Source organism: Sminthopsis crassicaudata, chromosome 2, assembly GCF_048593235.1.
Source record: "Sminthopsis crassicaudata isolate SCR6 chromosome 2, ASM4859323v1, whole genome shotgun sequence".
Lineage (NCBI taxonomy): Eukaryota > Metazoa > Chordata > Mammalia > Dasyuromorphia > Dasyuridae > Sminthopsis > Sminthopsis crassicaudata.
This window is the reverse complement of record NC_133618.1, coordinates 630,401,729-630,415,889: the sequence shown is the minus strand read 5'-3', so window position 1 is coordinate 630,415,889 and position 14,161 is coordinate 630,401,729. Positions and strand designations below refer to the sequence as shown.

The 14,161-nt window shown below is 48.0% G+C and overlaps 1 protein-coding gene across 2 annotated transcripts in view; it reads left to right on the top strand.

Moving 5' to 3' along the window:
- The window catches only part of ACSBG1 (acyl-CoA synthetase bubblegum family member 1), a 92,866-nt gene that overhangs the window by 40,211 nt on the left and 38,494 nt on the right, over positions 1–14,161 (top strand). The window contains exons 1-4 of one of the 2 annotated variants that reach the window (XM_074296451.1): positions 4,535–4,675; positions 5,443–5,581; positions 10,052–10,141; positions 12,477–12,577. In XM_074296451.1, coding sequence (XP_074152552.1) covers positions 5,532–5,581; positions 10,052–10,141; positions 12,477–12,577 — 241 coding nt within the window. In that variant the 5' untranslated portion in view covers positions 4,535–4,675; positions 5,443–5,531. Of the gene's footprint in view, positions 1–4,534; positions 4,676–5,442; positions 5,582–10,051; positions 10,142–12,476; positions 12,578–14,161 lie in introns of those variants that run through there. The other variant, XM_074296452.1, reaches the window with a different exon arrangement.

Genomic DNA, 14,161 nt, shown 5'->3' with positions numbered 1-14,161 from the left:
CCATTACCTAGAACTGCACCTAGCATAAAGTAGATGCTGTTTGTTGATTGTTTGAATGAGTGCCCATGAAAATGGGGAAGGACTCCAAAACTATACCAGGAGAAGGAGGTGGATGACTTCCTCGCTAAACCTGGGCCTCTTCCTGACTGCTCAGAAATTGATTGAAGGGTTCAAGATGCTTCCTCTGCTGGGGGAGCCTTTTCGCTGACCAGTAATTATGGCCTCCTGATTAGTATGTAAGAGACATGATCTTACCTGCCCTTCCCCAAGCCATCCTGGGGAGGACCCATCCCTCCTTCCAATTACTGTGATTGGGCAGGGGAGTCTCTCAAAGAGGGGGGCATCTGATATCTGGCGGCTTCCGCAGGCTTCTTCTCACTCCGGGAAGTTCTCAAAAAGTATGAAAAGGACACAAGAGATCTCTAGGAAACAGCTCCCAATGTGGAAGTTACAGAGATACCTTGGATCTTGATGACAGAACAAACTACCAGAAGTGCCCCAAAGTGGAACAGGCAGGAAGAGGGAACAATCCGGGCTGATGGGAGATTACTCGAACAAATGTCAGTGTCACCTTCTCCCTGTTACTGCTGCTGGCTCGTTTCCTTCTCAGTTTCTCCCTCCCGGGTTCCCAAGCTCTTAGTGTAGTAACATTGTAGACACTTTCTTTCTTTCATCTCAGCCTAAAACTCCTTAAAGCATCAGAGATTTGGAGCTGAAGGAGACTCTGGAGGCCAACCTGAGATACTTAAAGGCTTAAATGACTTACTAAGTGGCACACATTTAGTGAGTATTTTAGTTTTATTAGATCAGGTCTTCCTGACTCTGTCTAATCTTTCTCTTTTTGATTGTCTTCCTCTTCCTTCAATTCCAGACCATTCACCACATTAGACTTGGGAACAAATCATAGTAAATGGTCATACAGCTTAAAATTCACATAAAATAGGAATGCAAATAAATATTTAAAGGAACATGATTCCACTTTGGCACCTAATTATTTCTCCTCGCCCTCTTTCTACTTCTTTGCCACTGATCGGAGGGGAAACACAGTCAATAAGCATTTATCAAGTACTTGTACTCTGTGCAAGGTGTGATGCACAAAAGAAGTAAAAAAATAATCCTACTCTTAAGGAGCTCACAGTCTAATGGAAGAAACAATAAGTAGTACTCAACAATGCACAAAGAGGTAGAGACAAGGCAAATGGAAAATAATCAACGGAGGGAACACACCAGGATTAAGAGGAATTTGGAAAGACTTCTTCAGCTTTTTCCACTCACCATCCCTTTTTCCTCAGAGAAATTTTTATTTGACTTTAGGTATATAAAATAGATATATAAATCAAACATTTACTGATAATAAAGGTCACGATCCCTGCATTCAGTTACATTCAATTTAAGAAACTTTGCTGGGGCTTAGAAGGAAGCCAGGAAGTGGAGATGAAGAGAAGTGTGTCCCGGACATGGGGGACAGGCCGTGAAAATGCTGGAACCAAGAGATGATGTATGTTGTTCTGAAAATAGCCAGGAAGTCGACATCCGTGCCCTCAAGGAGCTAGCAGTCTAATGGAAGAGACGATAAATACCAAATAATGCACATAGCCAAGGCAAATAGAAAATAATCAACAGAGGGAACACCAGGATTAAGAGGAATTTGGAAAGATTTCTTCCACTCAGCCAATAAGTCAATGTCCCTGCCCCTCAAGGAGCTCACAGTGGGATGGGACAGATAACTCGCACATGACAAGATGTATTTAGAGATGATGAAAGGTCATTTCTTAGGAGAAGATCCTATCCGCTGGAAGAGCCTAGGAAAGGCAGAAGATGGGATCTGAGCTGAGTTTTGAAGGAAGTCCAGAAAACTAAAAGGGAGTGATGAAGGAACAGAGCAATCCAGGCATGTAGAACAGCCAGTACAAAAGCCCAGAGCCAGGAGACCGAGAGGCATGTTTGAGGAACATCAAAAAGGCCAGAGGAGCTGGATTATTGAGAACTGGAAGAACAAGGTGTAAGAAAGGTGAAGGGTCAGTTGGTCGGGAGACAAACGTTTATGAGGCTTTTGCTCTGTGTGAGGCACTGGGCTAAGTGCTGGGGATTAAGAGTAAGGTCAAAAGAGGCCCTAATTCAAAGGAGTTGCAGCCTAATGGGAGAGCTAACATTCATCCGGCTATGCGTTTGCAAGCTATATAATTTCAGAGGGAAAGCAGGAAGGAAGAAACTGGGCTAGGAAGAGCTTTAATACCCAAGAAAGAACTTTCTATTTGATGCTGAAGGTCGTGGGCTTGTTGGAGCTCCTGGAGCGACTTAGGGCAACTTAGGACACTGGGGGGGGGGCGACTTAGAAAAACCAGATTGACCGGGAAGCTGGTTTGTAGACACTCAGGCTTCGGGCCACACTTGGGGTGGTAAGGGCCTGCACCTAGCCACACAGGTGGGAAGAGAGTTACTTGTCCAATGAATGAAGGAGTCAGGAATTGTCTCCAGGTGTGTGAGCAAGTGATTGGGGATAATGCAATAGGGAAGCTCAGAGTAGGGGGAAAGGTGATGGATTTGGTTGTAGACATGTCGAGATGCCCGAGATGTCCAATTTGTGACGTCCAAGGTCCTTTGGATATTGGGTTGTGACTCAGGAGGGAGACTAGGACCGGATAATGCATCTGGGTATCAAATGAAATATTTACAAAAAAGCCCTTACCACAGTGCATCGCACACAGTAGGTGCTATATATATAAACGCCTATCCTTTTCCCGTCTCTTTCCTTCACTTTCCTGAGAATCATTTGCCTTTCAAGGGATCACTGAACTCATGGGAAATGTTGAGGTGTAATGTAGAGTGGAAAGAGAAGGGAGCCCAGGACAGAGCCCTGGAGGAACACCCGAAGTAAGAGGGTATGAAATAGAGAAGGAAACTGAGACAATTCAGTTAGATGGAGGGGAGGGCCAGGAGAGGGCAGGAGCGGAGGGTCTTGGCAGGAAGAGCTGATCAATATTGTCAGAGGCGGCAGGCAGACCAAGAAGGGTCAGAAGTGGGAGAAGACCAACCTTTCTGGGCCATTAAGAGATCACTGGTGGCTCTGAAGAGAGCAGCTAAGGTGAAGTCAGGTTCCCTCTGATACTTTGCTTGAGTAATCCTTGGCAAGAGATGGTTATTATCTCAGGGTCCGGGGGCATTTCTCTAAGACTGAATTTCAGAGGAGTTGATCCTCACCTAAAAGCCTCGGATGCTCCCCCTGACAGTGAAATTACAGGTCTGGTTTAACAATCTCTTCCCCCCCAAAAAAAAAAGCCCCATTAATGCTGTAATTTCTTGTCTCTAATAAGGATAGCCAAACTAGGTAGAATCAGGAGCACCATGTGATTCAGGGTCTTCCCCAACTCCAACTCCAATATTCCTTATACTATAGCATCTTGGATCTGGTAATGAGCTCCCTGTCATTGAAAGTATTTAAGAAGGGGTAGATGGCTGTTTGTCGGGATTCCTGCTCATCATACAGGCAAATGTCAGAGGCTCCTTCCCAATCTGAGAGTCAGGGAATCTGAGCCTGGGGCTGGAGATAGAAAGGCTCAGTGGATAAAGAGAAAAGATGCCATGGAGATGTTGTTTCCCTCACCTGAATTTTATTGGGTTTAAACATCTTGGGGGCTGGCCCAAAGGATTTGGATGGTGCTGCTGTGTCCCTGAGGGGAAGGAAGGAGCTGGGGCCCCAAGCATCCTTTGGGAAGGGCATCTTGGGCCATCCACAAAGACCTGACCCCATTTACAGAAGGCCCCCCAGGCCCCTTCTGTGTTGCTGTGCCCTTTCCAGGGGACCAGGGACAGCTGGAGCTGGCATAGGAAGGGGCAAGGGTGCCCGACTGGCCCTCGGCTCTTCTTTGGGCAGCTCTGAAAAGATTTTTTTTTCTAAAAGTCACCCTTGGGAGCAGCTTGAGTTCAAATTCTACCTCAGGTATTTAACATGTCCTAACTTTGTGATCTTGGATAACCCTGATTACCTCACAAAAAAATTTAAAAATTAAAATTAAATGAAAAAACCCTACAAGTCATGGTCCCCCTACCCAAACTGCCAAGGTTCTAGGAGGATCATGGCTTGCTCTACTATTCTTTGCGTCCTCCACCCGAGCTCCTGTTCCAAGGCTCTCAAACCCTGTCCCTTTGGCTGGAGAGGGAGCTGCCCATCCATCATCTTTGCCCCCGGGCTGGTTATTATCTCTCCCACGTACAGCTTTTCCTTCTCCTCTGGGCTGGTGAGCCTGTTGCACTTGTGGGAGATTCTGCTTCCTTCCCTCCCCACCTCCTTTCCTCTCCCTTCTACCTCTTCCCACTCCTTTCGGCCATCTGCAGAACACCAGCCTGCCCGTGCTCCTTTCCAGGTGGGCAACTGGAGCATCTGGGTCAGGGGTTGAGCCGGGAGAGACAAGCCCCCACCCGTGCTGCCAACCTGCCCGCTGTGGGGAAGGTTAACATAGCCCAGAAGGGGCCGGGCCTTTCCACAACCCACTGCTCACGTCCTCCTCCCATTCTCACCTGCGGCGCCTCCCACACGGGCACATTCAGCCACCCAGGTGATGTGGAGCGCCTCATCTATTAACACCTGGGGAGCCCTGAGGAGAAGAGCTCTCCCTCCTTGTCAGGTGCAGCTCAGGCCCGGCAGCGACTCCTGATTCTGGCTGCACCCTCCGCCGTGAGTGAACCTTGGCTGGGACCTAGCAGGCCAAGACTGAGGTTACCTGAGCTAAGGGATGTGGGAGCAGGAGTTGGGTTTTCAGGAGCGGCTGAAATTTATGCTTTTGAGATCAAGGAGAGACCAGGGAAACTCAAGGGTGTGAAATGGCTGGTTCAGGGGAGCCCAGCGCAGCTGAGACGGCTGAGGGGTCCCGGCCATGGCTCGGGGGCTATGACTAGGGCTCCACACTGGATACCTTTTCAAGCCAGGCTCTTGCTTCTTTTATGAAAAGCGTGTTCTCAGGCCCCAGTTTTCTGCTGGAAGTAGGGTGGAGATCTTGGGAGTGGAAATCTCAGACTTCCTCTCAAGGCTCAGCCCCGATGTTGTGATTCATTAAGGAGGGAATTAAAGGGCCAGAGGAATGGGGAGAGTATTGGTTGACACCTCCAAAGCATCCTGGGTAGCAGAGCTCAGGTAGCCACGACCCCCAGGGACTTAACTAGGCTATTTCAGCTTAGCCAGGGTCGGGAGCCCCTAGATCACAGGTGAGGGAGGGAAGCAATCTCAGAAGGGTTCTGGCTGGATTTGTGTGAGTGCAGAGTATCCCAGGCTGAATGTGTTAGAGCATGGAGGCAGGACCAATGGCTCCAGGGAAAGGCGATGAGTCATCCCCAGAATGGAGCCGCAAGTGGGGATAGAGGCAGAGGAAAGTACCTCACCCTTTTGCAGGGCAGGGGTGAAATGTGGTAGGGATCTGACTCACCTCCCCTCCATCTCTGTTCCAGAATCATTCGGGGTAGCCCAGCCACTCTCAGGCTGATGCAGTTGATTCTCACCTCCCCCGGGGTAAGCAAGGAGCCACTGGTGGGCCAAGATGCCCGAGGTCCTACTGCTCAGGTCAGCTCGCTCCATTCTGAGGACAGTGTAAGGACCATGGACTGATCCATTCCCTGCTCGTGGAGAATGGGTTCTTCCCCTCCCCTTCCCCTTCCCGGCCTTCTTGCTCCCAAAGACATGAAAGTACCATCCCTTGCGGGGCCGCGTGGGCGCCTAAATTGGGGTTCTAGCTCCATACTTGGGTTCAGGGTTTTCCTTGTTGTTTATTTACTAGCTTATTCCTAGTATCCTCTTTGACCTTTATCTACTCACTCACCAAAGACTATGGGACTAGAGGATGATCCCAGAATCCTTCCTGGGGGTGGGGGACCTTTCCAGAGGCAGATGGCTTCTTGTGGGCTCTAGATGAGGCCTTCAAAGCTGGCCTCAGACCCCAGCTGTGTGACCTTGGGCAAGCACCTTAGTATCTCTGAGTCCCAGTCTCTTCTCGAAAAAGGGGGTGATGATAATAACACATACACACATCATAAAGTTTTATGAGGATCAAATGAGCTGAGATAGGTACAGTTTACTGCAAACTTCAAAGTGCTCTTCAAGGGCAGCTGTCATTAGTCACCTGCTTTTAAACCTGGACAATGGGAGGCTTTTGTGAAAGGCACCCTGGGTGCCTCTTGGGGTCCTGGCGCAGCAATGGACTGTGTCTGTCTCCAGCCATGGAGGGGCTCATTACCACAAGTCCAGAACATGGTCCCCAGAACTGGCCAGACCTGGAAGGAACCAGGAAAATCATCTGGCCTGATCTGCTCTTTTTTCAGAAAGGGAAATTGAGGCCTGGAGAAGTGAGATGATCTGGGTGTGCTCACCCAAGTAGTATATGACAGGTGTGGAATTTGACTTCAAAACTAGCTCTCCTTAGCTTGTATCTACAGCCACTTCTGATGGGCATTCGCTGAAGTGGGGAGGGCTCACATGCATTAAAGAAATCTCAGCTGCTCCAGCTGTTTATTGGAGTCACTGCCTCAGAATTTGGGATTATGGGATTTAGAGCCTTAGATATGATTATATCACTAATAATAATAGATGACATGTATAAAGGCTTTAAGGTTTCCAAAGTGCTTCATATATGTTCTTATTTGATCCTCACACCAAAGCTGCAATGAAAGATGCTATTGTAATACCCATTCCACAGATGAGAAAATTGAGGCTGATTGCCCCAAATCATGCAGCTGGCAAGGGCCTGAGGCAGCCTTCCCATAAAAGGCACCATGGAGCTGCCTTGGGCTCTTTACAGATGAGTACCTTGAGATGTGGGGGTCAGCTAAGGGGCTCACCGGGTGCCATGCAGATTAGGGAGGGAGCTCGGGTCTGTGATTCTGGACCCCTGCCCTGCACTGCCTTGTTCCATGACTGTGCTGCCTGACAGGGTTACTAGGGCAAGGTGTGTGATTTGAGGGATGGAGGGAAGCCTCAAGAACTTGGCTGCTACATGTAGGTTAGATTACCGAGAGAGGAAAACAAGTCCCTTTCTATGCTCTCCTCTCTAGAGCCCCATCTGCCCCCCAATCACTCACCAAACATGTTTGTTAAGTCTCTACCTTGTGCCCAGGGACTTCTGGGTGCCCCGGCCTCGGAGTGTATCTAAGTCAAAGCCAGTACCTGCTGGGCTGGGGGTGTTTGGGGCTGAGTGAGTAGACTAGCAATCATCCCCTCTTTTCAGGAGTTCCTTTTTTTCTTCCCAAGCAAGACTATCTGCTGAGTGCCACAGTCACTCTTCCTATCGATGTAATTAATAGTGACGAAGTACCAGAGGAAGGGGCTCATTGTCTCTGGGACCTCGGCCAACTTCCCCAGGCTTTTTAGTGCAGGAAGAATGCCCTTTTGCAGCGTAGGGGTAACAATACCCTAACAATAATTATGATAGCATGGCACCTCCCTAGGAAGAAGTCCCTTAGTTGGCAATTGGAGCTCTCTGGGAGGTGCTCAGGACCAGGAAGGAAGCAGACAAAGCTTCCCAACAGCCCACTTGGACAACAGTCTGTCTCTAAGACTGATCTGCTCAGGGAGGTTCTATAGACTCTTATTTTATACTCACTCCTAATAAGCTGAGTCATCTAGTTTGATAACCTATATTAAAAGGATTGGAAGAAGCAGAAACACAGAAAAACTGATTTTAAGGAAGAAATGGATACCAATATTAAAAAACCCCAAATTCTATAGTCATTTGATATTTTTGAAGGTACCGTGTAAGGCTGGGTGGGGCAGTAGAAAGATCTCTGGGTCTGGGTTGTTGGGTTCGGATTCTGGTCTTCCCACTGGGAAGTGATTTCACCTGCCCTTCTCTATAAAAGAAAGCTAGATTAGAACAAAGATTTAAAGAGAATTTAGGGGTCCTTTAATCTAACCTCCTTACTTTAGAGCATAAGAATCAGAGGCTCAAAGAGCAAATGACAAAACTTAAGTCCAGGTTTAGGGTTGTAGACCTAGAAGGAATTTCAATTTAAGGAGGAAAATCTGAAATTTCTAAGTGAATTACTCCAAGTCCCCAAAGTGAGAAACATCAATGGGAGAATTTGAACCCAGGACCTCTGACTCCAAAGCCAATTTTCCCCTCCCCCAGTGTCTTGCCACTTCCCTTAGATGCATCCATTTCTTCCAGATCCAGAATTTGAAATTAAGGCTCATTCATTGGAATGGTCTTGGGATACAAATAAGAATAGTCTGTCATCAGAAGCCCTGGCACTTATGAGCCATAAACTTGGACCCCATCATCCTCAAGGCCTTTCCTAGCTCTAACATTTTCATTCTATTGACTTACAGTAAATTCTATTTTTAAAAATTCAACTTCTATTTATAGCTTTTTCCAATGGATTTGATCTTTGTATTTGTAAAATGGCACAGTAAAACATGCTGCCATGAGTTGATATTGTAGCCAATAAACAAGTGTCTTGAACCAGAAAAAAAGTTCAGGAAATATATGATGCATTTTAGAAAGATTTCTATCTCAAAGGTTTAAATTTGTTTTTCTCAATTTTAGCATATCAAGAGTTAAGCTTTAGTTACTTGCAAAACTCATGTATATAGAACAATCATCTCCCTCCCCAAAAGAAAAGTGAGGTGCTTCTTTTGATATATTACTGGGTGACAAACAAGACAAGACAAACTCTTGGGTAAAATGAAGACAGAAAGGAAGAGGAATAAGTGGTCCTATGGCCATTTATGTCCTATATTCTCACATGGGTCAGTTGGGGGTAACCTCAAAAGCCTAAACCAAAGGCCTGATCTAGATCTTTCCTGCCCAGCCTGGGCTGCTCATTGTCCGAATGGATAAAATTCCAAAAGAGAGAGGTTCCAGACCCCTACTTAAAACCTGCCCTGAAGTGACAGGTCCTTTATCCCAAAGCAGAAGAGGAAAGCAGGGGACCCCAAGAGACTCCATTGACAGAAAGATGACATGTATAAAAGCATGTGGAGAGTGTGAATTGCTATCTGGAAGGAAATTACTAATCCTGCTATGGGGTGTGTTATTTTTCCCTTAACTTGTCCATCCAGGTCTTAACTTCTCCATTTGTAACATAGATTAGATAAACTCTAGGGTCCCACCCAGTTCTTAGCCCATGACCTTACATGAAAAAAAAAGCCGTTTCTGATTCTGGAGCTAATGTTTGGTTCCCATTTAACCATTTAAAATGATAGTTTATGATGTTTTTATTGTGGGAGAAACTCCAGCAACACTTCTAGGTGGAAAAAGTTTAAAAATATAGATTCATTTTAGTATAAGCTCAGATAAGAGTAGATTGAAGTCACCTACAAAGTTTTCTCTTTTTGACAAAGATAGTAGAAAAACTAGTGTCAGTGAACCAACATCCTTTATATTCATTCAATATAGACACATAAGTTGTCAGAGCTGGAGAGGACCTTAAGACCTAGAATGTGAGAAATCAAAGAATGTCCAAGTTGGAGGGCCCGTGGGTCTAGAATGTCAAGCACTGGATCCTAAAGATTATCCAGCTCAGCCTCCTCGTTTTTTTCAGATCAAGCTTTTTCAGATCTATTGCTTAGAACCTAGGCTTTTTGCCTCTGGATTTGGTCTTCTTCTTGTTATATTTTGACATCTTCTTTGTGAAAGGAAAATGGTTTGAGCCTCAGGTCTAGAATTCTCAGTTTTGGGAAATTCATAAACATCCTGGGTAAAGTCTAGGAAGGAGATGGATCAGCTGGTTGCCTTCCAAAGTAGAGGCAAGGAGTCCTCCCGGCTGACCAATTTTTGAGGGTCTTTATGATCAGAATCCTGTGATCCCCTCATCCTGAAAGGATTTCAGGTCTTTTGTTCCCCTCTCTTGACCCTGAGAGACATAACTAATGGGAAGGGAAGAACCCAGTAGCTGCAGAGAGATCCTGGAGAGTGGCTGGAATTCTTTGGTGCTTATTTCCCAGAGCTGAAATGGTGCTTTATAAACCCAAGCCCCCTGGGTTTGACTTTCATGTCCCCCTTTTTCTCCTATCTCTTACACCTTCTCACTAATCTTTTGACTTATGTCACTTTAAAATTAATCTTAGGTTGTTGAACAGACTTCCTCCAAGACAGGCTCGAAAGCTCAGTTTGATTCCACTGCATCTGAAAGGATTAAGACAGGATGTTCAGAGAAGGTAATTCAGCCCATGGTCCTTCCTCTCCCCCCAGCAGCCTTAGGGAGAGGGAAGGGCTGATGGTTTGGTCTGGTCCTGTGGGCATCAGGAAGGAGGATGTCTAGGTTGTTTGAGATACTGCAAAAGAGGGCCTGGGGGTATTTATCTTGGAGCAGAGAAGGCACATCTTCAAATGTTTGAGCTGCTAATGTGTGGGGAGAGACTTAGGCTCACACCCCTTGGCCATCCAACTATGGAAGTTTTATTTTAACTCCTAATAAGCAAAAAAACTTCATAAAAATGAGGGCCATCTCAAACTGACCAGTGGAGGGATCCTTCCCTGGGCGTCCTTCAGGAGTTCCTCATTCCCGAAGGTTTTCAAGAAATGACGGAATGGTCAGAGCTATTTTAGAACAGGTTCTGGCTCCAATAAGGGTTGGAGACGGTCCCCAAACTCTAGGATTCTGAACTGTTCTGGAGGCTGGAAGCCTGCCCTTTTCCCAGGGCTTCTGGCAGCATCAGGCCCCAATAGTTCCTTTGGAAAGGAAGGATGTCCGGTCTTCCCTTCCATCATCAGAGGTCTGGAGTCTTCCTGGGCTGTGAAGAAGTGAGGGTCTCCTGGGTAGACCTGGACCAGCATCGTTGGGGAATCCCTTGCTCTCCCAGAGAACATGTTGACGTCTCCGGAGGGGACGACATGGATGATCTTGAAGGAGGCTGGACACCGTTTCCATGCCCCCCCAGATGTCTGGGCTATGGAAGAGGTGCCTAGTTGGCAAACTCCTCCAGGACCATCGCCGGGCCCATGGCTCTGGTGTAAGAGACCAGGGAAGGTGTTGGGCTCCAGGAGCAGGTGGCCTGTGGCCAGGGAGCAAGCCAAGCAGTTCCTGAACCGGATGGTACCAAGGTAATGGTGCATCCCTTCTCATGCCTCTGGGCCTCACGGCTGTTGGAGAACCCAAAGAGGAGACTGGATCAGCCGACCAATCAATGATCATTAAGGGACTGCTCTGGGGGATGTTAAACCATAAAGGAAACACTGTCTTCCTTCAGGGAACTTGCGTTCTTGGAAAGGTGCCATTGTGGTTGCAACCCTGCCTGCTCCTAGAGACCGGGCTAAATGCTCTTCTGGCTAGAAATGTGGATGGCAGGCACTTGGGGAAGGGTCCTGGGTCTGGGTCCTAGCCCAACTACTCCCTGCTTATATCACCTTGGCCCGGTCACTTTGCCTCAGCTGGAGCCACAGGTGGTGACTCAGGTCCTTCTCAGGCCAGCTTTCCTACAGGACTCCAGGCCCCCAGGGGTGGCTCAGGCCCTTCCCAGCCCTGGATCAGTGATCCGGGCTTTCCTACAGGACTCCAGGCCCCAGCACCACCTTCAGCGACAAGAAGGCAACGTGCCTTGTGCTCAGGCCGTTGGGCTCAGTGTCAAGTGAGCCGGGTTTTATTTGCAGCTTCTGGGTCGGGTGACCTTGCTGAAGTGACTGCCCTTTGTGTGGATTTTCTCATCTATGAAACGGAGAGAACTGAACTGATGGTCCCTCCTCCACAGAGGAGCAAGGGGGCAAAGCTTTGTGAGCTTGAGTGCAGTAGAAATGAGAGTCATTGTTCCAGTCGCCTTGGGATGAGGGCCAACAGGATGGCCGTGAGGGAGGGAGGGAACAAAGGTCTGGGGGGGGAAGGGAAGGATGGTTCTGCCCTCTCCCTCCCTCCCTTCCTGCCGGCTGGGCCCTGCCCCCATCTCCAAACCCCATCCCTGGTACCTCTCCTAGCAGGAGCAGGGCTGTGGGGCTCACGAGGGTGGTGCTTGTTTCACAATGGGGTTTCTCTAGTTATTCATGTTGGAGAAACACAGATTTAGTCACTCAGGATTTATTAAGCACCTACTATGTACTAGGACACAGAAAAGTGAGAGCTTTTTCCCTTTCCATTTTTCCTTTCCATTCAAGGAGCCCCCATTCCAGTGGGGAAAACAACATGCAAATGACAGTGTACAAACAGGTCTGAGATGATCTCGTGGGGAGGGACTGGCTTCCGGGGCCTCAGGAAAGGCTCCTTGTGGACTTGGATATCAGAGCTGGGAGGGAACATTAGGATGGAGAAAGGACAAGAGAGAATGTCCCAGGTGGAAAGGACCTGCCACCTCCCCCGCCTATTTAGCACAAGTACAGATAAAGACTCTGAGTGGCCAAGATGGGAAGGGACTCAGCCGAGATCGTGGTGTCAGAGTCCCCAGCCAAGGGAGGACTGGAACTCGGGGCTTCTGCCTCCAAGGGCACGGCTCTTTCCACACACCCTCAGATTCCTTTGTCCCACAGTTTCTTACTTTCCCTTTCTCTCTCTTTCCTGGGACCCAGCATCCTGCCTGACCATCAGCACCTCTCCAAAGAATCCCTCAACAATGCCTTGGACAACCTGTACCTTCAGAGGGCAGAGGAGAAGGAGGAAGTCTCCACAGGTAGGTGACTCCTGAGATACTTTGTCCACTTTAAAATGTTCAGATTGAGGTCGTCAACAGATAGGAGGAGGCAAGGGTACTGTAACACAGTGGGAGGCTCTGGGTTCAACTCCCACCTTCGTGGGCTTCTGTAAATGGAGAGGTTGGACCCCTTGTAAGGCTGAATCTGATTCTGTGATCCTAAGATGAGGAGACAGAAGCATGTGCAGAAAAGGGGGGGGGCAGAGAATCAGCAAAGTTCTGGGTCTTGGAGGATGGAGGAGAAAATGCTCTGAAGAAGGACTGGCCATCCCACAATCCCTCACCCCGCCTCCGCCGCTTTGCAGACCCTCTGCACACTGTGTGTGAGCCAAACTGGACCTCGGGATCCTCGGGATCCCTTAGCCAGCCTCCTCCTGCCTTAGTGCCTTCGGGCTTAATCTCTGTCCCTGATAAAATCGTCCCCTCCCTTCAGGACCCATGAAGCCTTCCAGGATCTCCCAGCTGGAGGGGACTTTTCCTTTCTCACATTTCTTATGATACTTCTTCAGCCCTGTCATATTCTGTTTTATCATCTGTCCGTGTGTTCTTGTATTCTGACCTGTGAAACTATCACCATCTGGCATTTTGGGGGCTTGTCTGGGATGCTGAGAGCTTATGTGACCGGGCAGGACTTGTCCTCTGGACTCTGAGGCTGGCCCTTCCTCCGTTTTCCCACGATGCTTCTCCATCTTGGGCAGGGTTCGCCTCTGCTGAACTGAATAATAATGATGAGATGTAGTCATTATGCACTTCTGTGAATGAGTGAAAAACACCTAGCAAGCACCTACTATGGTTGAGCATTTTGCTAGATGTTTGGGCACAGGAAGAGTTTACAAATACAAAAGAGACCCAGTCCTTGCCTTCAAGAAGCTCACATGCTAACAGGGGGATGAGACCCATGGAGGGGGAGTGAATACTGGCTGGGGAAGTCTAGGGGATGGTGAAGGGCATAGTGGGTGACACGGCTTTGCCAGAATAATGGCAGTTCTGATTTGATGGAAGACGTGAAGGGTCTGGGGAGGAGCGTGACTAGAGTGAACCATGATGAGCCTCCGGTCAGGATGGCCTGCGCTGGGACAGGGTCCGTGAAGCAAAGTAATAAAAGTGAGATAAGAATACAAACACTTACGCACCCCTTCTTAGCCCCACCTCTTCGTTTTCCCCCAAAGTCAGACCTATGAAACACAACATGAGGGGGTGAGTTGGATTTAGTGTCCCCGGTTTCTTTGGCTGTCTACATTCGAATTCACTAGATGTTTGCTAGGAAAGCGTAGCACTGTAGGAATGATGACGTAGGCAGTGTGAGTATTGTTAATCCCATTTTACAGATGAGGACACTGAGGCTCAGAGAGTGGAAGTGGTTCACTAAGGTCGCATAGCTTTTGAAATGAATTTAATCAGAAGAAAAGAATCTGGCAAGAGAGATGCTGGAGATGAAAGCATCCGGTAGTAGCATAGTACGCAGTAACAACAGTGGCCGCATTCAGATAGTGCTCTAAGGTTTGCAAACACTTTACAGGAAAAAATGCACTCAGCGGTGAAGTGGTTAGAGATTTGGAGCTG